Source organism: Physella acuta, unplaced genomic scaffold (assembly GCF_028476545.2).
Source record: "Physella acuta isolate Inbredline_101_S28 unplaced genomic scaffold, ASM2847654v3 ptg000848l, whole genome shotgun sequence".
NCBI lineage: Eukaryota > Metazoa > Mollusca > Gastropoda > Physidae > Physella > Physella acuta.
This window is the reverse complement of record NW_026732365.1, coordinates 255,001-280,082: the sequence shown is the minus strand read 5'-3', so window position 1 is coordinate 280,082 and position 25,082 is coordinate 255,001. Positions and strand designations below refer to the sequence as shown.

Genomic DNA, 25,082 nt, shown 5'->3' with positions numbered 1-25,082 from the left:
CCGTGGTGGGAGTGTTTGTGTTTGTGTGTCTGAAAACACGATAACTTGAGTACAGTTACCGCTAGGTTATTGAAATTTCATATCTAAGTGTTGTATCTAATTTGTAGTTCTGTATCTATTTTTCTGCGATTTCCGATCAGCGGAAGTGGGACTTATTCTACTTTTACTTTTCAAAAGCCTATAAATTTAAGGGCTGTTTCTGAAAAATAAACGACATTTTACGTATGAGTAAAAGATCTAATTTTCTGTCTTCTGTCAAATTTTGAGTAATATCCATTGACCGGAAGTAAAATTTACGCTATATCCTTTTTTTTGTTTTTACGTTTGCATTATGCGTTTGTGCTTTTATGTGTGTTTTTTCGTTTGAGTTTGCATTTGTGTTTGCATTGTGTTTGTATTTGCATTGTGTTTGTGTTTTCTTTTGTGTTTGTGTTTGCGTTGTGTTTTAATTTCAGTTTGCGTTTTTTTTTGTGTTTGTGATTGCGTTTGTTCTGTTTCCAAGCTGGTACATTTAAAAAAGATTCATCGTGGCAAAGCACGGGAATGCAGCTGATATATGATATATATATATATATATATATATATATATATATATATATATATATATATATATATATATATATATATATATATATATATATCTGAAGTGTTGTCTTAGTACACAACCAGACCACATATGGCTTATATATGCCAAAGGTAATAGCTTAAAAGCGACAAAATATAAAAGACATAGAGATATTAATTTTACATACATCATGGTTTAATTCATAAAAACGTACACATACTAACAACTAGGTATTTTTCCTAACTTAAAAATCCTACTTTTTTCAAACTATGAAATCTTATAAACCCTGCTATTTTAAACAATAATAAATAGTTATATTCTTCACAAAAAATACATTTCCATCTTAAACAATAAAATAACCCTTGATCATCCCACATCATTAAATAAAAACCATAGAAAGCAAGTATGAAAGTCCCGATGATACTAGACCAAGACATGTACAATTTGTGAGTTAATGAGCTCAGCAGAGTGTCCCATAGTAACTAATTCGATGCAAGAATAGATTCTGAGGAGGTGAAAGTCAAGTGAAAAAATGGATCAAGATGTGAATAATAATACTTTTAGCGTTATATTCTATTAACAATTGCAGTAGAAGCCCCGTCATAATACCTATGTATTATCATAAGAAAGTAATTTTCTTACAACAAAGTAGCCCAAAAAGTGCTTGTTGGTATAGCTAATATATTATCATTCTGTAAGTTAAATCTGCATAAATATATTATTAATTATTTTTAATTTAAAAAAAAATTAATTAAACTAACCGTAAGCGTAAGCTATTTCAAATCCGCGTCCAGTTACGGAAAAATCTGTTTTAAATACCAAATAAAGACCGTTAGTAGAACTGACTGGATCAGGGATATTTTCACCGCAGTAAACTGCAAGCAGTGGATCCGTTTCTGACGTCCCATTATAGACTTTCAAACTATCAAACCTGCAGTCGTCTGAGGTTTCTAAATCAAAATCTAAGAATCTGGATGTACAAGTTAAGAAATAATTACACCACTTAAACAATTACATTATTAAAAAAAATATTGTGATCAACTGAAAAATAAAAGTTCCAATTATAGGCGAATACAGAATTCAATAATTAATCACATTGGTCTGGTTAAAATGTAAATTAAAAAATTAAAATAAACCAACACTTTTTAATTTCTTATCTGTTAATTAAAATAAATAATAACTTCTTAGCGTGCAAAATATTCGTAAACATAACACATTTTGTTTTCAATTTTCATTTTTTAAATCGTGAAATACCATTAAATTTAGAATTAATTGTAATGGTCTTTCAACTTCCGTAATTTAGCTCTCGTGGACTTAGGCTTTACTTCTTGCTATAAATTTTCATCCGAAACTTAACTAAACTAACTTGAAAACGTCTTAAAGGGATGTGCTCTGTTTATTTCAATGTTAAAAAAATTTAAGATCTAAAGCAATTCGAATACAATTACCCTTGTTTGGGTAATGAAAGTAAGTACTAAACAACGAAAAAAAACAATATTGGTTGTTAAGGGGACTCGAAAAAAACTGACATTTAAATTTTTTGGTACAATTAAAAACGCTAAGGCTTTTTACTTATGCACGTGTTGCAATCAAATTTAAACGGCTTGTATTTCATTATATATTAAAAGATTCGTTACAACAACTTTCTTGAGCAATCCACTGGTCAGAATTTTACATGGTCTGAAAATGTGTACCCTTTTTAGTATTCAAACATTTCGAAATGTGCATACTATTTACCCTAAACTTTTTAGCGCAATTTCCATTCTGGAGAATTGCGATTATTAACTCGTCATTTCTGGGAATGGATGGATGGATGGATCAATGTATGAATGTGTGTCCGCAGCTTTAAGTCGTATCTCCTCCTCAACGAAGCAATATCGAGGACTAGTTCCAAAAGCAAATATGTTAAGCAAGTTCCGAGGATGATTGTGGGCCAACAAAATTCCCGGAATTCCTTCCTGGATTTCCCGGAAAAGCCAAAAAACCTCGAACAAATGCAGTTTTTGCTCTATATCTCGGCAACCAGACCACTTAGCGACTTGAAACATTTACCAATCGATTCCTGCCATTATTTAAACTAATATTGCCGAAGAAAGTTTAAAAAAATATCCTTTCGTTTGGTCACAACAAATTTTTTAATATATTTTAAACTAAGCATCTTGTAGGCCTAGTTTTAATTTAAACTGAGCATCGTGTAGGTTTTTTCGACTGATACGGGAGGCTAGCCTGTCGCGACGTGGGATCGTTCGCGTCACTGCGCGCGGCAAGAGAGAGAGAGAGAGAGAGGCGACCTACGCGTCGCTCGTTTTTTTCCACGTGCTAATGTTTACAAACAAGAGGGCGGGTTTTAATCAAATACTGATATAAACGTTTTAATATTTGGGCACCGTTGCTGAATATATGATTAATCTCGATTTAAAATTGTTATGGATAACATAAGGAAATTGCGCTTAAATTGTCACTAGACTTTTTATTAACTTGTTTTCTATATAAGCCATCGCAACTCGCTCGTGATAGAAATTTTATTTTTGCATTAAAAACAATTACTGAAAATATGGTGGGCATAAAAAAGTAGTAGGCGTTTTATTGTTATAAACTGCGAACTGAGAAAAACAGCAAAAAAAGTAATGAAAAGAATGTCACGAAAATACCATATCTGTGTAACTTTTAGAGCCGATTGTAAGCCTTGGTTGTTTCCAAAATGATGGAAAATACGGCTATGAAATATGTAAAACATCTCGGCTTTCCAATGCTGCCTAATACAATATGATGACAGCAATAAAACGTTTATTAGAGAGCTTGTAAGATTGGGAAAAAATAATTAATATTTTTTTTTTAATAATAGGTTCATACAAATGATATTTTGAAAATACATACAACTTTTCCCCCATTTTAGCTATTTCTTTCTTAATACGAATATAGTCAAAGTATCACAAAGTGCCAGAAACCCACTATGAAGAAAAAGCAGGAATTTTGTGATTTTCTAATGATCATATCGTTAAACCATCCCATTATTGTAACTTACATATACGGCAGTTTTGACATAGCTTTTTATGTTTTAGTAAGCGTATTAAAACTCTTACAAAACGATACAGATATTTTAAAACGGTAATTACATCCGTGTCATATAATACGTAATAGGCTAACATGTTTATAGCTGTGAATTTATAACGAAAATGTTTTAACAAAACGAGTTACTGCCATAAACCAGTCTATTGAAATTATGCATTATTTAACCTACAATGTTAATTAAAACTAAAAAAAAATTACCTGATGGTGATAATCATGAGTGGATTTGCTTGTAAGTTCCAAGTGCATGTTAAATCATTAGGGTAATTCTGCGGGTAGTCGGGGCTAATAATTGTACCAGAGAGCGTGTTACTGCTTAAAACATTGTAACAGACTGCAAGGCAAAAGTATTTTTGCATAAGATATGAGCAAAATATGTTATAATATATTTTACATTTTAGTGATTACAATTATTTGCTTGAAAGTACAATAAATTAATTTTACATGTTGTGGGATATGTTACACCAATAATATATGATCATTGAAGCTAAAAAGCAAAGATTTATATCAAATATTGAAGGACTAAAATAGTTTAATAAAGAAACTCAATATTAGTACAAAATTTATGTACTACTAAAATGTGTTTACAATTGTGTATATGTATAATTTTTCTGTGTCTATTTGGCTACAGGAGAGAATCTGCACTATATGTAGAGCTGTAAAATACTTATTTAAGTAGAGAATAATGTTCTTTTTTACCAAACTATTAATCATACATTTCTTTGAATCGTTAATTAATTTATCGATATATGCATTGGTATAAACACCACTTTAATTATAAAAGTTTAGAACAATGACTTTAGTTATAGTGACGTCATATGATTTTTTTTAATACAAGTATGGCGGCTTCCATAGAAAATCATGTTGCCCATTCAAAAATTTAATTCATTATTAATCTAAATTTTATGTCGACTACAACTTTAACGATACGTCGGTTTTCTATTTTTATTAGGTTTCAACACAATTATCCAATTTTGAGCAGTTCTTCTAATTCGAGTATACAATAAATTTCTCTTGATCTACAAATCAGCTGTTGAAGAAATGAAAGTAGAACCTAACTAAATCTAAAATCTTGGTAAAAAAAAATTAATTAGTTAAAAATAAAATCAATTACAAAACAACGAAAATTTATTGAGTTTCTTTATTAAACTATTTTAGTTCTTATATATTTGATACAAATCTTTGCTTTTTAGCTTCATCTAATGATCATCTAATTCGAGAATACAATAGATTTTTCTATCTAGACCTAAATTATTGAACTAAAGCTACGGAAAAGCTAGACGTATCTTTTACGCCAGCCGTAGATTAAAATCTAGAAGATCTATAGATCTATCTAGATCTAGAATATATGCCAATAATGCGATTCTATACTAAACTATTTTTAAACTTACTATTTTATATAAATCTTTGTTTGGTTAGCTATGAAATTGGCTAATTGGGATAAAGCTTAATTTGAAATAATACTAGGGCCTATTCGCGTAACAAAAGTTTCTTTTGCTTATAATCTGAAATAGCCAGACAACTGAGTTGATAGTGTAATAGTTACTATGCGTTACGTGATCGAGACACATAATGTCTATGTTCCTTTTTTTCAATTTTTTTTGTTTTAGTTGTGAATGATAAAGTTGCCTTTCGGGACTTGGCGGGAGACGGCACAGATTCACTGGTATCAGCGTTATCAGCATAATGTGGTCAGACCCATGCACTGCCGAAATCGGTATTTTAAAAGACAAATACATGTCTGGGGTGTGACGTCTGTTTAATGTGCAGTCTGTTTATTTTGTGATAATAAGTGTCAGTAGGGAGGTTAGGGAAAAGATAAAAATCATCAAATAAGCATAACGTCATTTAAGAATGACCCTTTTAACACACGGTTATTTAAGAACAACAAGGTAGTCTAGTAACAATTAAAAAGGACCAGTAAACGCGCGAATGCAACTGGTGGTGTTCGGTACATCCAAAAAGCTTAAAAACTATTGATTTAGGTAGTTTTAGATGTCTGATACAAATTACTGAAAGAAACACATCTATGTAACTTAACAAAAGTGTAATTTGTTTTCAAGTTTAAAATAGGGCTATTATTAACGTGATGAAAGGAGTGTTGTGATGGTAAAACCGATTAGGACTAAATTTATCTATATTTTATCATTCACTAACGTCTACCTACACGATTACTTCCCCCTCTCTTCCCCTTAACAGCCATGTACATTCGTATCTTTTGTCCCCTTCACAGGCTCCTCTTTAGTTGGCTAGATTGTCCACGTGACACACAGCTAATTTTAATGCATAAAAGGACATGCAACCTAAAAAACACACACACACACATTTCCAGCACTGGTGGTGTCGTACGCGGCGTTGAGGCCGTCGGCCTGATATCCACGTGTTATGGGTCTGGTTTTACTTAATAGTTTCTTATTTTCCCTATATGAGTTTTAATATGCATTTTTAGATCTCATCGTAATAAGTAGTTTCATTAAATACAATATATATTATCTTGTTGTTATTCATTATTACTTACATAAGTTGAACTGTTAACCTGTTCGTGGCTTAGGCCGTGAGACATTCGACAGCTTAACTGATTTACATAATTAAACTTTACACTGCCCGTTTCTTAGCACACAGGAAATTTGAATATTTAATTGGCTTAAACTATTCCTGCGAGTAACGTAATTCCACATGGCAGTTGAGTAGATATTTCAATTACCTACTGTAAAATTTTATTCCTGTACGTATATTTGCCACACAGCAGTAGGTACAATAATTTTATATTACTGCATATTAACTACAGGCCGTAAACTGCGGGCATTGATTTGACACGTAGTCATTGGTCCTGATATTTTAGTCTTATTCACCGGCGTAAACCCTTGCAAGTACAATAGTTCATCGGACCTAGTAAGTATTCTACTAATACTGTAACTTCGTGCATTGAATTGACAGTTTGTCATCAGACGTTATTGACAGTACCTCAAGTAATACTTTACTAGAGCCTTTATTCCCGGTAGAGAAGCAGCACAGACCCCCCTACGGGTTGTATTTACGCATTTTACAGGTTATCGCTATCATTACGGTACAAAGATATTTTTACCATTGACAAGTAAAATATAAAAAGTTTCCGTTTTGTGTTAGAAATAGTGTAGTGTGTTTAGTGGAGGTCAATATAAGGAGTAGGCAGTTGCAACAATTTAAGGGCAGTGTAATCTATTTTGGTTTATATAAGCGAATACACGTTTGTAATAAATACTTCATTAAAAGAAGCAAGAACAGTAACTCACGAATAACTCTACGCTCCGCTTGAACAAAAAAAAATGCATACACCAAAGAATGTGTAATGTCGTATCGTAAACAATTATGTTTTTTTACATCATATGTTTTATATTAAAAAGTATTATTAAGGTTATACTTTAGTCTGAGAACGACATATGTTAAAACCGACTCACCACACTCGTTGGGGTTTGTACTGCTGACGGTGTAACTTGGACTACATGAACACGAGAAGCTGCCAACAGTGTTGGTACAGATCTGCTGGCACGGATTTCCTTCTGGACTGTTGCATTCATCGATGTCTGAATGTTTTTTTTTAAAGAATTTCGTTTTTAATAATAGGATGTCTAAGTATAGATAGATTAAATAAATAAAAACATGTTTTAATAACCAAGTTTATTATAATAAACGCAGAAAATTAAAAATATTTATGCATATTTAATAAAGCCCCGTTACTTAAATAACTATTAACTAAAGTAAAGATATTTAATATAAAATTTAGTAATCCATACTTTGGGTTAACTTTGTTTAATTACTTTAAAATAAAATGCTACAGAATCACAAGCTTAAAAACAATTGATTACAAAATAGAAACAGACGATATGTGTATACAATAGCGTGAAATCAGAATTTTAAGTTGGAAATATTAAATAGTTCTTTAAAATGTGAAAACACCGTTTAATTAAATCAAATTTTATACCACAATGCATTATCATTATATCTTGACCGCGCGTTAAGTTCGAAAAACATTTTTGGTTGAAGTTAGTTTCACCAGCCTCTACTTACGCGATTACCCCCCCCCCCCCCCTCCTCTCCCCCTTAACTAGGGTTGCCTGATACCTTTTCCGAAAATACTGGACACCTTTCCATTCTTTCCTTCTCAGGTATGCCGTAAAGCAGGAGAAAGGGGCTAACAGAGTATTATTCATATACCTGTCCAGTATTTATATTTATTTTATCCTGGACATAATTCCACATGGCAGTTGAGTAAATATTTCAATTACCTACTGTAATACTTTGATCCTGTACGTATATTAGCCACGCAGCAGTAGGTACAATAATATTATATTACTGCATATTAACTACAGGCCGTAAACTGCGGGCATTGAGTTGACACGTAGTCATCGGTCCTGATATTTTAGTCTTATTCACCGGCGTAAACCCTTGCAAGTATAAGAGTTCATCGGACCTGGTGTGACCTACTTAGGTCTGGTAATGTTTATTTTTACATTTGGCTTTAATACCATATATGGTCTGTGGTGCAATGACCGGTTTTTTCCGCTGTCTTACTAAGAGAGTCTTAGACTCAGAAATTTTCCGTCAAGATATGATTGATTGATTCAGACCAGATGACCACCCCAACCAATGGCCTTATGATTTGAAGGTGACCTTCCAGGTTGCCTAAGTCTATAAATAGACTGCCCACAGGTGTCTCGAGGCAGTTCATTGACTAGACGTCGTTGAGAGACATAAGCCCTGTGTGTTGCCGCGTAGTACTAAGTTGTTTAAGTAGCATATTATTATATTACTTGTGGTTAAGTAATTCTTTATGCTTATAGCAGTGATGTTTAAACTGTGGTGATTTTTCTGAAGTGTTAAAAGCTGTGATAGTGTATCATATTATTATTTCCCACACAATGTAAGTTGGGTTTTGTTCATTCTGTAAATCTATTTTATTCCTGTATAAATCTAGTGTTCTGCCACGACTTTGTACACTCATTACAAGTTATATGCAGATTAAATGTATTGTTGGCATCAGTAGTTTCTCTAGTGATTCCCCTAGACATCAATTACGAGTACTAGCGAACTAGTGTGTTAACTTTCTTTTATTTAGGCTTGTCGCCATCTGTGTGTAATCAGTTAAACGAATCCGGGAGCGCTCGCCAACTATCTGGCTGATAGATTGGTGTCCGTTACACTGGTAAGTATTCTACTAATACTGTAACTTCGTGCATTGAATTGACACTTTGTCATCAGACGTTATTGACAGTACCTCTAGTAATACTTTACTAGAGCCTTTATTCCCGGTAGAGAAGCAGCACAGACCCCCCTACGGGTTGTATTTACGCATTTTACAGGTTATCGCTATCATTACGGTACAAAGATATTTTTACCATTGACAAGTAAAATATAAAAAGTTTCCGTTTTGTGTTAGAAATAGTGTAGTGCGTTTAGTGGAGGTCAATATAAGGAGTAGGCAGTTGCAACAATTTAAGGGCAGTGTAATCTATTTTGGTTTATATAAGCGAATACACGTTTGTAATAAATAATTCATTAAAAGAAGCAAGAACAGTAACTTATGAATAACTCTACGCTCCGCTTGAACAAAAAAAGGCATACACCAAAGAATGTGTAATGTCGTATCGTAAACAATTATGTTTTCTTACATCATATGTTGTATATTGAAAAGTATCATTAAGGTTATACTTTAGTCTGAGAACGACATATGTTTAAACCGACTCACCATCACACGCGTTGGGGTTCGTACTGCTGACGGTGTAACCTGGACTACATGAACATAAGAAGCTGCCAACAGTGTTTGTACAGATCTGCTGGCACGGATTTCCTTCTGGACTGTTGCATTCATCGATGTCTGAATGTTTTTTTTTAAAGAATTTCTTTTTTAATAATAGGATATCTAAGTATACATAGATTAAATAAATAAAAACATGTTTTAATAACCAAATTTATTATAATAAACGCAGAAAATTAAAATTATCCATGCATATTTAATAAAGCACCGTTACTTAAATAACTATTAACTAAAGTAAAGATATTTAATATAAAATTTAGTAATACATACTTTGGGTTAATTTTGTTTAATTACTTTAAAATATAATGCTAAAGAATCGCAAGCTTAAAAACAATTGATTACAAAATAGAAACAGACGATATGTGTATAAAATAGCGTGAAATCAGAACTTTATATTGGAAATATTAAATAGTTCTTTAAAATGTGAAAACACCGTTTAATTAAATCAAATTTTATACCACAATGCATTATCATTATATCTTGACCGCGCGTTAAGTTCGAAAAACATTTTTGGTTGAAGTTAGTTTCACCAGCCTCTACTTACGCGATTACTCCCCCCTCCTCTCCCCCTTAACAGTCATGTATATTCATATCTTTTGTCCCCTTCACAGGCTCCTCTTTAGTTGGCTAGATTGTCCACGTGACACAACGCTAATTTTAATGCATAAAAGGACATGCAACCTAAAAAACACACACACACTTCCAGCACTGGTGGTGTCGTACGCGGCGTTGAGGCCGTCGGCCCGATCTCCACGTGTTCTGGGTCTGGTTTTACTTAATAGTTTCTTATTTTCCCTATATGAGTTTTAATATGCATATTTAGATTTCATCGTAATAAGTAGTTTCATTAAATACAATATATATTATCTTGTTGTTATTCATTATTACTTACATAAGTTGAACTGTTAACCTGTTCGTGGCTTAGGCCGTGAGACATTCGACAGCTTAACTGATTTACATAATTAAACTTTACACTGCCCGTTTCTTAGCACACAGGAAATTTGAATATTTAATTGGCTTAAACTATTCCTGCGAGTAACGTAATTCCACATGGCAGTTGAGTAAATATTTCAATTACCTACTGTAATACTTTGATCCTGTACGTATATTTGCCACGCAGCAGTAGGTACAATAATATTATATTACTGCATATTAACTACAGGCCATAAACTGCGGGCATTGAGTTGACACGTAGTCATCGGTCATAATATTTTAGTCTTATTCACCGGCGTAAACCTTTGCAAGCACAAGAGTTCATCGGACCTGGTAAGTATTCTACTAATACTGTAACTTCGTGCATTGAATTGACACTTTGTCATCAGACGTTATTGACAGTACCTCTAGTAATACTTTACTAGAGCCTTTATTCCCGGTAGAGAAGCAGCACAGACCCCCCTACGGGTTGTATTTACGCATTTTACAGGTTATCGCTATCATTACGGTACAAAGATATTTTTACCATTGACAAGTAAAATATAAAAAGTTTCCGTTTTGTGTTAGAAATAGTGTAGTGCGTTTAGTGGAGGTCAATATAAGGAGTAGGCAGTTGCAACAATTTAAGGGCAGTGTAATCTATTTTGGTTTATATAAGCGAATACACGTTTGTAATAAATAATTCATTAAAAGAAGCAAGAACAGTAACTCATGAATAACTCTACACTCCGCTTGAACAAATAAACCGGGAGTGATCTCCCCTAAACTTTCTCGAATATTCTTATATAAAACAACAGGGGATGGGAACTCGGGATATAGTTATGATTTTTAATCCATTTTAAATACTTAAACTTTTTAAAATAAAATAGAATCTCATAGAAAAAAGTATTGCACACCAAGCGAACGCCGAATAAAGATGTTCATAATGGTGCGCAATATTATTAGTACTTTATAAATTTAGATGCGATTTTGAGAAATCGGAAATAGCGTAAATTAGTACTTCCCGTCAACGGAAATTACTCAAAATTTGACAGAACGAAGATAATTAGATCTTTTACTTATATGTGAAATTTCATTTATCTATCTGAAATAGTACTCAAGTTATAGGCTTTTGAAAAATTCAAAGTAGAAAAAGTACCACTTCCGGTTATCGGAAATCGCTCAAAAGTTGATACGGATCTACGATTTTAATAAAATACTTATATATGAAATTTCATCAACCTAGCTGTAACGGTACCTAAGTTATCGTGTTTACACACACACAGAGACACACAGACACACACACACACACAGACATACGGACAAGATTGCAAAATTATGTTATTCCGTATCAGTGAGGTGTAAAACGTCGAGATTTGTAAAAATCTCGATTTTTTTTTGTTTGCACGATTACAATACTTTCTCTATACTACGTATATACGAGAAAGAAAAAAAGGCATACACCAAAGAATGTGTAATGTCGTATCGTAAACAATTATGTTTTTTTACATCATATGTTGTATATTGAAAAGTATCATTAAGGTTATACTTTAGTCTGCTAACGACATATGTTTAAACCGACTCACCATCACACGCGTTGGGGTTTGTACTGCTTACGGTGTAACCTGGACTACATGAACATGAGAAGCTGCCAACAGTGTTTGTACAGATCTGCTGGCACGGATTTCCTTCTGGACTGTTGCATTCATCGATGTCTGAATGTTTTTTTTTAAAGAATTTCTTTTTTAATAATAGGATATCTAAGTATACATAGATTAAATAAATAAAAACATGTTTTAATAACCAAGTTTATTATAATAAACGCAGAAAATTAAAATTATCCATGCATATTTAATAAAGCACCGTTACTTAAATAACTATTAACTAAAGTAAAGATATTTAATATAAAATTTAGTAATACATACTTTGGGTTAATTTTGTTTAATTACTTTAAAATATAATGCTAAAGAATCGCAAGCTTAAAAACAATTGATTACAAAATAGAAACAGACGATATGTGTATAATGTATAAAATAGCGTGAAATCAGAACTTTATATTGGAAATATTAAATAGTTCTTTAAAATGTGAAAACACCGTTTAATTAAATCAAATTTTATACCACAATGCATTATCATTATATCTTGACCGCGCGTTAAGTTCGAAAAACATTTTTAGTTGAAGTTAGTTTCACCAGCCTCTACTTACGCGATTACCCCCCCCCCCCCCCCTCCCATTCCTCTCCCCCTTAACAGTCATGTATATTCATATCTTTTGTCCCCTTCACAGGCTCCTCTTTAGTTGGCTAGATTGTCCACGTGACACAACGCTAATTTTAATGCATAAAAGGACATGCAACCTAAAAATCACACACACACACTTCCAGCACTGGTGGTGTCGTACGCGGCGTTGAGGCCGTCGGCCCGATCTCCACGTGTTCTGGGTCTGGTTTTACTTAATAGTTTCTTATTTTCCCTATATGAGTTTTAATTTGCATATTTAGATTTCATCGTAATAAGTAGTTTCACTAAATACAATATATATTATCTTGTTGTTATTCATTATTACTTACATAAGTTGAACTGTTAACCTGTTCGTGGCTTAGGCCGTGAGACATTCGACAGCTTAACTGATCTACATAATTAAACTTTACACTGCCCGTTTCTTAGCACACAGGAAAATTGAATATTTAATTGGCTTAAACTATTCCTGCGAGTAACGTAATTCCACATGGCAGTTGAGTAAATATTTCAATTACTTACTGTAATACTTTGATCCTGTACGTATATTAGCCACGCAGCAGTAGGTACAATAATATTATATTACTGCATATTAACTACAGGCCGTAAACTGCGGGCATTGAGTTGACACTTAGTCATCGGTCATAATATTTTAGTCTTATTCACCGGCGTAAACCCTTGCAAGTACAAGAGTTCATCGGACCTGGTAAGTATTCTACTAATACTGTAACTTCGTGCATTGAATTGACACTTTGTCATCAGACGTTATTGACAGTACCTCTAGTAATACTTTACTAGAGTCTTTATTCCCGGTAGAGAAGCAGCACAGACCCCCCTACGGGTTGTATTTACGCATTTTACAGGTTATCGCTATCATTACGGTACAAAGATATTTTTACCATTGACAAGTAAAATATAAAAAGTTTCCGTTTTGTGTTAGAAATAGTGTAGTGCGTTTAGTGGAGGTCAATATAAGGAGTAGGCAGTTGCAACAATTTAAGGGCAGTGTAATCTATTTTGGTTTATATAAGCGAATACACGTTTGTAATAAATAATTCATTAAAAGAAGCAAGAACAGTAACTCATGAATAACTCTACACTCCGCTTGAACAAATAAACCGGGAGTGATCTCCCCTAAACTTTCTCGAATATTCTTATATAAAACAACAGGGGATGGGAACTCGGGATATAGTTATGATTTTTAATCCATTTTAAATACTTAAACTTTTTAAAATAAAATAGAATCTCATAGAAAAAAGTATTGCACACCAAGCGAACGCCGAATAAAGATGTTCATAATGGTGCGCAATATTATTAGTACTTTATAAATTTAGATGCGATTTTGAGAAATCGGAAATAGCGTAAATTAGTACTTCCCGTCAACGGAAATTACTCAAAATTTGACAGAACGAAGATAATTAGATCTTTTACTTATATGTGAAATTTCATTTATCTATCTGAAATATTACTCAATTTATAGGCTTTTGAAAAATTCAAAGTAGAAAAAGTACCACTTCCGGTTATCGGAAATCGCTCAAAAGTTGATACGGATCTACGATTTTAATAAAATACTTATATATGAAATTTCATCAACCTAGCTGTAACGGTACCTAAGTTATCGTGTTTACACACACAGAGACACACAGACACACACACACACACAGACATACGGACAAGATTGCAAAATTATGTTATTCCGTATCAGTGAGGTGTAAAACGTCGAGATTTGTAAAAATCTCGATTTTTTTTTGTTTGCACGATTACAATACTTTCTCTATACTACGTATATACGAGGAAGAAAAAAAGGCATACACCAAAGAATGTGTAATGTCGTATCGTAAACAATTATGTTTTTTTACATCATATGTTGTATATTGAAAAGTATCATTAAGGTTATACTTTAGTCTGCTAACGACATATGTTTAAACCGACTCACCATCACACGCGTTGGGGTTTGTACTGCTTACGGTGTAACCTGGACTACATGAACATGAGAAGCTGCCAACAGTGTTTGTACAGATCTGCTGGCACGGATTTCCTTCTGGACTGTTGCATTCATCGATGTCTGAATGTTTTTTTTTAAAGAATTTCTTTTTTAATAATAGGATATCTAAGTATACATAGATTAAATAAATAAAAACATGTTTTAATAACCAAGTTTATTATAATAAACGCAGAAAATTAAAATTATCCATGCATATTTAATAAAGCACCGTTACTTAAATAACTATTAACTAAAGTAAAGATATTTAATATAAAATTTAGTAATACATACTTTGGGTTAATTTTGTTTAATTACTTTAAAATATAATGCTAAAGAATCGCAAGCTTAAAAACAATTGATTACAAAATAGAAACAGACGATATGTGTATAATGTATAAAATAGCGTGAAATCAGAACTTTATATTGGAAATATTAAATAGTTCTTTAAAATGTGAAAACACCGTTTAATTAAATCAAATTTTATACCACAATGCATTATCATTATATCTTGACCGCGCGTTAAGTTCGAAAAACATTTTTAGTTGAAGTTAGTTTCACCAGCCTCTACTTACGCGATTACTCCCCCCTCCTCTCCCCCTTAACAGTCATGTATATTCATATCTTTTGTCCCCTTCACAGGCTCCTCTTTAGTTGGCTAGATTGTCCACGTGACACAACGCTAATTTTAATGCATAAAAGGACATGCAACCTAAAAATCACACACACACACTTCCAGCACTGGTGGTGTCGTACGCGGCGTTGAGGCCGTCGGCCCGATCTCCACGTGTTCTGGGTCTGGTTTTACTTAATAGTTTCTTATTTTCCCTATATGAGTTTTAATATGCATATTTAGATTTCATCATAATAAGTAGTTTCACTAAATACAATATATATTATGTTGTTGTTATTCATTATTACTTACATAAGTTGAACTGTTAACCTGTTCGTGGCTTAGGCCGTGAGACATTCGACAGCTTAACTGATCTACATAATTAAACTTTACACTGCCCGTTTCTTAGCACACAGGAAAATTGAATGTTTAATTGGCTTAAACTATTCCTGCGAGTAACGTAATTCCACATGGCAGTTGAGTAAATATTTCAATTACTTACTGTAATACTTTGATCCTGTACGTATATTAGCCACGCAGCAGTAGGTACAATAATATTATATTACTGCATATTAACTACAGGCCGTAAACTGCGGGCATTGAGTTGACACTTAGTCATCGGTCATAATATTTTAGTCTTATTCACCGGCGTAAACCCTTGCAAGTACAAGAGTTCATCGGACCTGGTAAGTATTCTACTAATACTGTAACTTCGTGCATTGAATTGACACTTTGTCATCAGACGTTATTGACAGTACCTCTAGTAATACTTTACTAGAGTCTTTATTCCCGGTAGAGAAGCAGCACAGACCCCCCTACGGGTTGTATTTACGCATTTTACAGGTTATCGCTATCATTACGGTACAAAGATATTTTTACCATTGACAAGTAAAATATAAAAAGTTTCCGTTTTGTGTTAGAAATAGTGTAGTGCCTTTAGTGGAGGTCAATATAAGGAGTAGGCAGTTGCAACAATTTAAGGGCAGTGTAATCTATTTTGGTTTATATAAGCGAATACACGTTTGTAATAAATAATTCATTAAAAGAAGCAAGAACAGTAACTCACGAATAACTCTATGCTCCGCTTGAACAAAAAATAAACCGGGAGTGATCTTCCCTAAACTTTCTCGAATATTCTTATATAAAATAAACCGGGAGTGATCTCCCCTAAACTTTCTCGAATACTCTTATATAAAATAACAGGGGATGGGAACTCGGGCTATAGACATGATTTTTAATCCATTTTAAATACTTAAAGTTTTAAAAATAGAATAAAATCTCGTAGACAAAAGAATTGCACACTAAGTAAACGCCAAATAAAAAAGTGCATAATAGTGCGCAATATTATTAGTACTTTAAAAATTTACATTAGTTTTTTGAGAAATAGGAAGTATCGTAAATTACTATTTCCGGTCAACGGAAATTACTCAAAATTTAACAGAAGGTAGAGAATTAGATCTTTTACTTACTTGTGAAATTTCATTTATCTATCTGAAATAGTATTCAAGTTATAGGCTTTTGAAAAAATTTAAAGTAGAAAAAGTACCACTTCCGGTTATCGGAAGTCGCGCACAAGTTAATAAGGATCTACGATTTTGATAAAATACTTTTATATGAAATTTCATCAACCTAGCTGTAACGGTACTCAAGTAATCGTGTTTACACACAGACACACAGACACACACACACAGACATACAGACAAGATTGCAAAATTATGTTTTTCCGTATCAGTGAGGTGTAAAATTGCACGATTACAATACTTTCTCTATACTACGTATATACGAGTAAGTAATTACAGGGGATGGGAACTCTGGCTATAGACATGATTTTTAATCCATTTTAAATACTTAAAGTTTTAAAAATAGAATAACATTTCGTAGACAAAAGAATTGCACACCAAGTGAACGCCAAATAAAAAATGCATAATAGTGTGCAATGTTATTAGTCCTTAAAAAATGTACATTAGTTTTTTGAGAAATCGGAAGTAGCGTAAATTAATACTTCCGCTCAAAGGAAATTACTCAAAATTTAACAGAAGGTAGAGAATTAGATCTTTTACTTACTTGTGAAATTTCATTTATCTATCTGAAATAGTACTCAAGTTATAGGATTTTGAAAAATTCAAAGTAGGAAAAGTACCACTTCCGGTTATCGGAAATCGCTCAAAAGTTAATACGGATCTACGATTTTGATAAAATCCTTATATATGAAATTTTATCAACCTAGCTGTAACGGTACTCAAATAATCGTGTTTACACACGGACACACACGCACGCACACACAGACACACAGACATACGGACAAGATTGCAAATCTATGTTTTTCCGTATCAGTGAGGTTTACTATGCTTTCTCTATACTTTGTATATACGAGAAAGTAAAAAAAGGCATACTGCACAGAATGTGTGATGTCGTATCGAAAAAAAATATGTTTCTTTACATCATATATTGTATACTGAAACGAAAAGTATCATTAAGGTTATACTTTAGTCTGAGAACGACATATGTTTAAACCGACTCACCATCACACGCGTTAGGGTTCGTACTGCTTACGGTGTAACCTGGACTACATGAACATAAGAAGCTGCCAACAGTGTTGGTACAGATCTGCTGGCACGGATTTCCTTCTGGACTGTTGCATTCATCGATGTCTGAATGTTTTTTTTAAAAGAATTTCTTTTTTAATAATAGGATGTCTAAGTATAGATAGATTAAATAAATAAAAACATGTTTTAATAACCAAGTTTATTATAATAAACGCAGAAAATTAAAAATATCCATGCATATTTAATCAAGCACCGTTACTTTAATAACTATTAACTAAAGTAAAGATATTTAATATAAAATTTAGTAATCCATACTTTGGGTTAATTTTGTTTAATTACTTTAAAATAAAATGTTACAGAATCACAAGCTTAAAAACAATTGATTACAAAATAGAAACAGACGATTTGTGTATACAATAGCGTGAAATCAGAACTTTATGTTGGAAATATTAAATAGTTCTTTAAAATGTGAAAACACCGTTTAATTAAATCAAATTTTATACCACAATGCATTATCATTATATCTTGACTGCGCGTTAAGTTTGAAAAACATTTTTGGTTGAAGTTAGTTTCACCAGCCTCTACTTAACCGATTACCCCTCCCCCCTCCTCTCCCCCTTAACAGTCATGTATATTCATATCTTTTGTCCCCTTCATAGGCTCCTCTTTAGTTGGCTAGATTGTCCACGTGACACACCGCTAATTTTAATGCATAAAGGACATGCAACCCAGTGGCGTAGCCAGGATCGTCTCAAGGGGGGGTTCCAATTTTTACCCGGGGACAAACTTTCGATTTGAAACCCCCCCCCCCTCAACTTTCGATTTGCACCCCCCCCCCTCAAACTTTCGATTTGCACCCCCTTCAAACTTTCGATTTGCACCCCCCTCATACTTTTTATATATACCGAGGGGTCTATGGGGGGGGGGTTATGACCCCCCCTAACCCCCCCCTGCCTACGCCACTGATGCAACCTAAAAAACACACACACACACACTTCCAGCACTGGTGGTGTCGTACGCGGCGTTGAGGCCGTCGGCCCGATCTCCGCGTGTTCTTGGTCTGGTTTTACTTAATAGTTTCTTATTTTCCCTATATGAGTTTTAATATGCATATTTAGATTTCATCGTAATAAGTAGTTTCATTAAATACAATATATATTATCTTGTTGTTATTCATTATTACTTACATAAGTTGAACTGTTAACCTGTTCGTGGCTTAGGCCGTGAGACATTCGACAGCTTAACTGATCTACATAATTAAACTTTACACTGCCCGTTTCTTAGCACACAGGAAAATTGAATGTTTAATTGGCTTAAACTATTCCTGCGAGTAACGTAATTCCACATGGCAGTTGAGTAAATATTTCAATTACTTACTGTAATACTTTGATCCTGTACGTATATTAGCCACGCAGCAGTAGGTACAATAATATTATATTACTGCATATTAACTACAGGCCGTAAACTGCGGGCATTGAGTTGACACTTAGTCATCGGTCCTAATATTTTAGTCTTATTCACCGGCGTAAACCCTTGCAAGTACAAGAGTTCATCGGACCTGGTAAGTATTCTACTAATACTGTAACTTCGTGCATTGAATTGACACTTTGTCATCAGACGTTATTGACAGTACCTCTAGTAATACTTTACTAGAGTCTTTATTCCCGGTAGAGAAGCAGCACAGACCCCCCTACGGGTTGTATTTACGCATTTTACAGGTTATCGCTATCATTACGGTACAAAGATATTTTTACCATTGACAAGTAAAATATAAAAAGTTTCCGTTTTGTGTTAGAAATAGTGTAGTGCCTTTAGTGGAGGTCAATATAAGGAGTAGGCAGTTGCAACAATTTAAGGGCAGTGTAATCTATTTTGGTTTATATAAGCGAATACACGTTTGTAATAAATAATTCATTAAAAGAAGCAAGAACAGTAACTCACGAATAACTCTATGCTCCGCTTGAACAAAAAATAAACCGGGAGTGATCTTCCCTAAACTTTCTCGAATATTCTTATATAAAATAAACCGGGAGTGATCTCCCCTAAACTTTCTCGAATACTCTTATATAAAATAACAGGGGATGGGAACTCGGGCTATAGACATGATTTTTAATCCATTTTAAATACTTAAAGTTTTAAAAATAGAATAAAATCTCGTAGACAAAAGAATTGCACACTAAGTAAACGCCAAATAAAAAAGTGCATAATAGTGCGCAATATTATTAGTACTTTAAAAATTTACATTAGTTTTTTGAGAAATAGGAAGTATCGTAAATTACTATTTCCGGTCAACGGAAATTACTCAAAATTTAACAGAAGGTAGAGAATTAGATCTTTTACTTACTTGTGAAATTTCATTTATCTATCTGAAATAGTATTCAAGTTATAGGCTTTTGAAAAAATTTAAAGTAGAAAAAGTACCACTTCCGGTTATCGGAAGTCGCGCACAAGTTAATAAGGATCTACGATTTTGATAAAATACTTTTATATGAAATTTCATCAACCTAGCTGTAACGGTACTCAAGTAATCGTGTTTACACACAGACACACAGACACACACACACAGACATACAGACAAGATTGCAAAATTATGTTTTTCCGTATCAGTGAGGTGTAAAATTGCACGATTACAATACTTTCTCTATACTACGTATATACGAGTAAGTAATTACAGGGGATGGGAACTCTGGCTATAGACATGATTTTTAATCCATTTTAAATACTTAAAGTTTTAAAAATAGAATAACATTTCGTAGACAAAAGAATTGCACACCAAGTGAACGCCAAATAAAAAATGCATAATAGTGTGCAATGTTATTAGTCCTTAAAAAATGTACATTAGTTTTTTGAGAAATCGGAAGTAGCGTAAATTAATACTTCCGCTCAAAGGAAATTACTCAAAATTTAACAGAAGGTAGAGAATTAGATCTTTTACTTACTTGTGAAATTTCATTTATCTATCTGAAATAGTACTCAAGTTATAGGATTTTGAAAAATTCAAAGTAGGAAAAGTACCACTTCCGGTTATCGGAAATCGCTCAAAAGTTAATACGGATCTACGATTTTGATAAAATCCTTATATATGAAATTTTATCAACCTAGCTGTAACGGTACTCAAATAATCGTGTTTACACACGGACACACACGCACGCACACACAGACACACAGACATACGGACAAGATTGCAAATCTATGTTTTTCCGTATCAGTGAGGTGTAAAACGTCGAGATTTGTAAAAATCTCGATTTTTTTTTTGCACGTTTACTATGCTTTCTCTATACTTTGTATATACGAGAAAGTAAAAAAAGGCATACTGCACAGAATGTGTGATGTCGTATCGAAAAAAAATATGTTTCTTTACATCATATATTGTATACTGAAACGAAAAGTATCATTAAGGTTATACTTTAGTCTGAGAACGACATATGTTTAAACCGACTCACCATCACACGCGTTAGGGTTCGTACTGCTTACGGTGTAACCTGGACTACATGAACATAAGAAGCTGCCAACAGTGTTGGTACAGATCTGCTGGCACGGATTTCCTTCTGGACTGTTGCATTCATCGATGTCTGAATGTTTTTTTTAAAAGAATTTCTTTTTTAATAATAGGATGTCTAAGTATAGATAGATTAAATAAATAAAAACATGTTTTAATAACCAAGTTTATTATAATAAACGCAGAAAATTAAAAATATCCATGCATATTTAATCAAGCACCGTTACTTTAATAACTATTAACTAAAGTAAAGATATTTAATATAAAATTTAGTAATCCATACTTTGGGTTAATTTTGTTTAATTACTTTAAAATAAAATGTTACAGAATCACAAGCTTAAAAACAATTGATTACAAAATAGAAACAGACGATTTGTGTATACAATAGCGTGAAATCAGAACTTTATGTTGGAAATATTAAATAGTTCTTTAAAATGTGAAAACACCGTTTAATTAAATCAAATTTTATACCACAATGCATTATCATTATATCTTGACTGCGCGTTAAGTTTGAAAAACATTTTTGGTTGAAGTTAGTTTCACCAGCCTCTACTTAACCGATTACCCCTCCCCCCTCCTCTCCCCCTTAACAGTCATGTATATTCATATCTTTTGTCCCCTTCATAGGCTCCTCTTTAGTTGGCTAGATTGTCCACGTGACACACCGCTAATTTTAATGCATAAAGGACATGCAACCCAGTGGCGTAGCCAGGATCGTCTCAAGGGGGGGTTCCAATTTTTACCCGGGGACAAACTTTCGATTTGAAACCCCCCCCCCCCTCAACTTTCGATTTGCACCCCCCCCCCCCCCTCAAACTTTCGATTTGCACCCCCTTCAAACTTTCGATTTGCACCCCCCTCATACTTTTTATATATACCGAGGGGTCTATGGGGGGGGGGGTTATGACCCCCCCTAACCCCCCCCTGCCTACGCCACTGATGCAACCTAAAAAACACACACACACACACTTCCAGCACTGGTGGTGTCGTACGCGGCGTTGAGGCCGTCGGCCCGATCTCCGCGTGTTCTTGGTCTGGTTTTACTTAATAGTTTCTTATTTTCCCTATATGAGTTTTAATATGCATATTTAGATTTCATCGTAATAAGTAGTTTCATTAAATACAATATATATTATCTTGTTGTTATTCATTATTACTTACATAAGTTGAACTGTTAACCTGTTCGTGGCTTAGGCCGTGAGACATTCGACAGCTTAACTGATTTACATAATTAAACTTTACACTGCCCGTTTCTTAGCACACAGGAAATTTGAATATTTAATTGGCTTAAACTATTCCTGCGAGTAACGTAATTCCACATGGCAGTTGAGTAAATATTTCAATTACCTACTGTAATACTTTGATCCTGTACGTACATTAGCCACGCAGCAGTAGGTACAATAATATTATATTACTGCATATTAACTACAGGCCGTAAACTGCGGGCATTGAGTTGACACGTAGTCATCGGTCCTAATATTTTAGTCTTATTCACCGGCGTAAACCCTTGCAAGTACAAGAGTTCATCGGACCTGGTAAGTATTCTACTAATACTGTAACTTCGTGCATTGAATTGACACTTTGTCATCAGACGTTATTGACAGTACCTCTAGTAATACTTTACTAGAGCCTTTATTCCCGGTAGAGAAGCAGCACAGACCCCCCTACGGGTTGTATTTACGCATTTTACAGGTTATCGCTATCATTACGGTACAAAGATATTTTTACCATTGACAAGTAAAATATAAAAAGTTTCCGTTTTGTGTTAGAAATAGTGTAGTGCGTTTAGTGGAGGTCAATATAAGGAGTAGGCAGTTGCAACAATTTAAGGGCAGTGTAATCTATTTTGGTTTATATAAGCGAATACACGTTTGTAATAAATAATTCATTAAAAGAAGCAAGAACAGTAACTCACGAATAACTCTACACTCCGCTTGAACAAAAAAAGGCATACACCAAAGAATGTGTAATGTCGTATCGTAAACAATTATGTTTTTTTACATCATATGTTGTATATTGAAAAGTATCATTAAGGTTATACTTTAGTCTGCTAACGACATATATTTAAACCGACTCACCATCACACGCGTTGGGGTTCGTACTGCTGACGGTGTAACCTGGACTACATGAACATGAGAAGCTGCCAACAGTGTTTGTACAGATCTGCTGGCATGGATTTCCTTCTGGACTGTTGCATTCATCGATGTCTGAAATTTGTATTTTCAAAAGAAATACTTTTTTAATACTTTTGAATTAAGTTTACACAGATTAAATAAATTTAAAAAATACTTAAAAAAAACTTTTTAAAAAACCACGTTTTTCTTGTGGACTAAAAAGTAGAAAATAAATTTTTCTTCCGACCCTAGGGGATCTACCAATGACTGCTCGTAGATTTTGTGCTTCCTCGAGCTGTGCAGGTTCTTGTGATGACTGTTCATACATTTGATGACAAAAAACGTGGGTACGTTCACCATCAAATTTCCCGACCCATCTGCCCGACCCACGTTTTTTGTCATCAAATGTATGAACAGTCATCACAAGAACCTGCACAGCTCGAGGAAGCACAAAATCTACGAGCAGTCATTGGTAGACCCCCTAGGGTCGGAAGAAAAATTTATTTTCTACTTTTTAGTCCACAAGAAAAACGTGGTTTTTTAAAAAGTTTTTTTAAAGTATTTAATTTTCTCCTTTTTAGTCCGTTGCTACACATGAAAAACGTGGTTTTCAAAAAGTTTATATATAGTTTATTTTCTACTTTATCTAATGACTTGATTAAGTATGACTTGACTAAGTGTTTTTAAATACATAAAAATTTAGAGGATTTTTTAGGTACCCATCAGAGTTGGGTGGACTCAGGGACGGTCTACTGACTTAAACCCGGATTCGAACTCGAGACTAACGGGTTAGCAGTCCAACTCTCTACCGCTAGACCACTCCGCCACTGATAAAACCTCTTAATTTTGTTTTGATAAATCTGGATTGATAATTTATTTTTGCTTTAGAAATCATGTCCTCAATTTTAGGGTCCTTGGGGCGTAATTTAATTAAGCTAATTTAGGTCTCTAATTGCTAGTTTTTATGATTGCATCTGAAATTGTTAGGCGAAAATAGCCTGCATGCCGAATTTCAGATCTCTAGAGCAATCAGAAGTGGGCTAATTTTCGTTGTCAATTTTAACAACAAACCCACAAACGCGAAGCTGAGTTAAGAAAAACGTGTTAAAAAAAAAAATTGGTCCCCCCTATATACATACTAGCTTATATCCGTGCTTTGCTAAGGTTTTGATATGAATATTAACACAGTTTACCGCGCTGCGTGCGGATCAGTTTCTTCCAGGCATCTCTTTGGGGGTGGGGTGGGGGGTGGGGGCAGAGCGTTTGCGTTTGTTTGCGTTTGTATTTTTTTTAAAAGTGTTTGTATTTGTGTTTGCGTTTGCAAGTCGCGTTTGCATTTGAGTTTACGTGTGAGTTGTGTTTGTGTTTGCGTTGCGTTCCCGTTTTTGTTTAAGTTTTTCTAATTTAAACCTGTTTGTTTACAGTCGAGATGTTTTTTCATTCTCTCTAGGCACACATGAATTTGTTTTTTAAAATTTTAAATCGTCATGAAAAAAAAGTTTGATGTGAAACTTACCTACACATTTCTTGTGATCTCTGCTGCTGACTGCATAGCCAGGTCTACAATAGCAGACTGGAGGTCCTTTCACATACGTTGTTATGTGGTCGCATAAACAGACTCAAATAAATATTGTAAAATTATTTACTCTTTGTACTAATATTAGTAATTATATAATATATATATATATATATATATATATATATATATATATATATATATATATATATATATATATATTAGAAATTATATA

The 25,082-nt window shown here is 33.6% G+C and overlaps 1 protein-coding gene across 1 annotated transcript in view; it reads right to left on the bottom strand.

The window, feature by feature from the left end:
* Positions 1 to 748: 748 nt before the first annotated feature.
* LOC131952053 (latent-transforming growth factor beta-binding protein 4) overlaps positions 749 to 25,082 on the bottom strand; it is a 53,259-nt gene continuing 28,925 nt past the window's right edge. The window contains exons 4-14 of the mRNA XM_059314521.1: positions 24,848 to 24,949; positions 23,296 to 23,424; positions 21,162 to 21,290; positions 17,695 to 17,823; positions 14,515 to 14,643; positions 11,927 to 12,055; positions 9,360 to 9,488; positions 7,072 to 7,197; positions 3,836 to 3,968; positions 1,327 to 1,535; positions 749 to 1,070 (exon numbers count right to left, since the gene is read on the bottom strand). Of these exons, the coding sequence (XP_059170504.1) occupies positions 1,048 to 1,070; positions 1,327 to 1,535; positions 3,836 to 3,968; positions 7,072 to 7,197; positions 9,360 to 9,488; positions 11,927 to 12,055; positions 14,515 to 14,643; positions 17,695 to 17,823; positions 21,162 to 21,290; positions 23,296 to 23,424; positions 24,848 to 24,949 (1,367 nt within the window). The 3' untranslated portion in view covers positions 749 to 1,047. The remainder of the gene's footprint in view (positions 1,071 to 1,326; positions 1,536 to 3,835; positions 3,969 to 7,071; positions 7,198 to 9,359; positions 9,489 to 11,926; positions 12,056 to 14,514; positions 14,644 to 17,694; positions 17,824 to 21,161; positions 21,291 to 23,295; positions 23,425 to 24,847; positions 24,950 to 25,082) is intronic.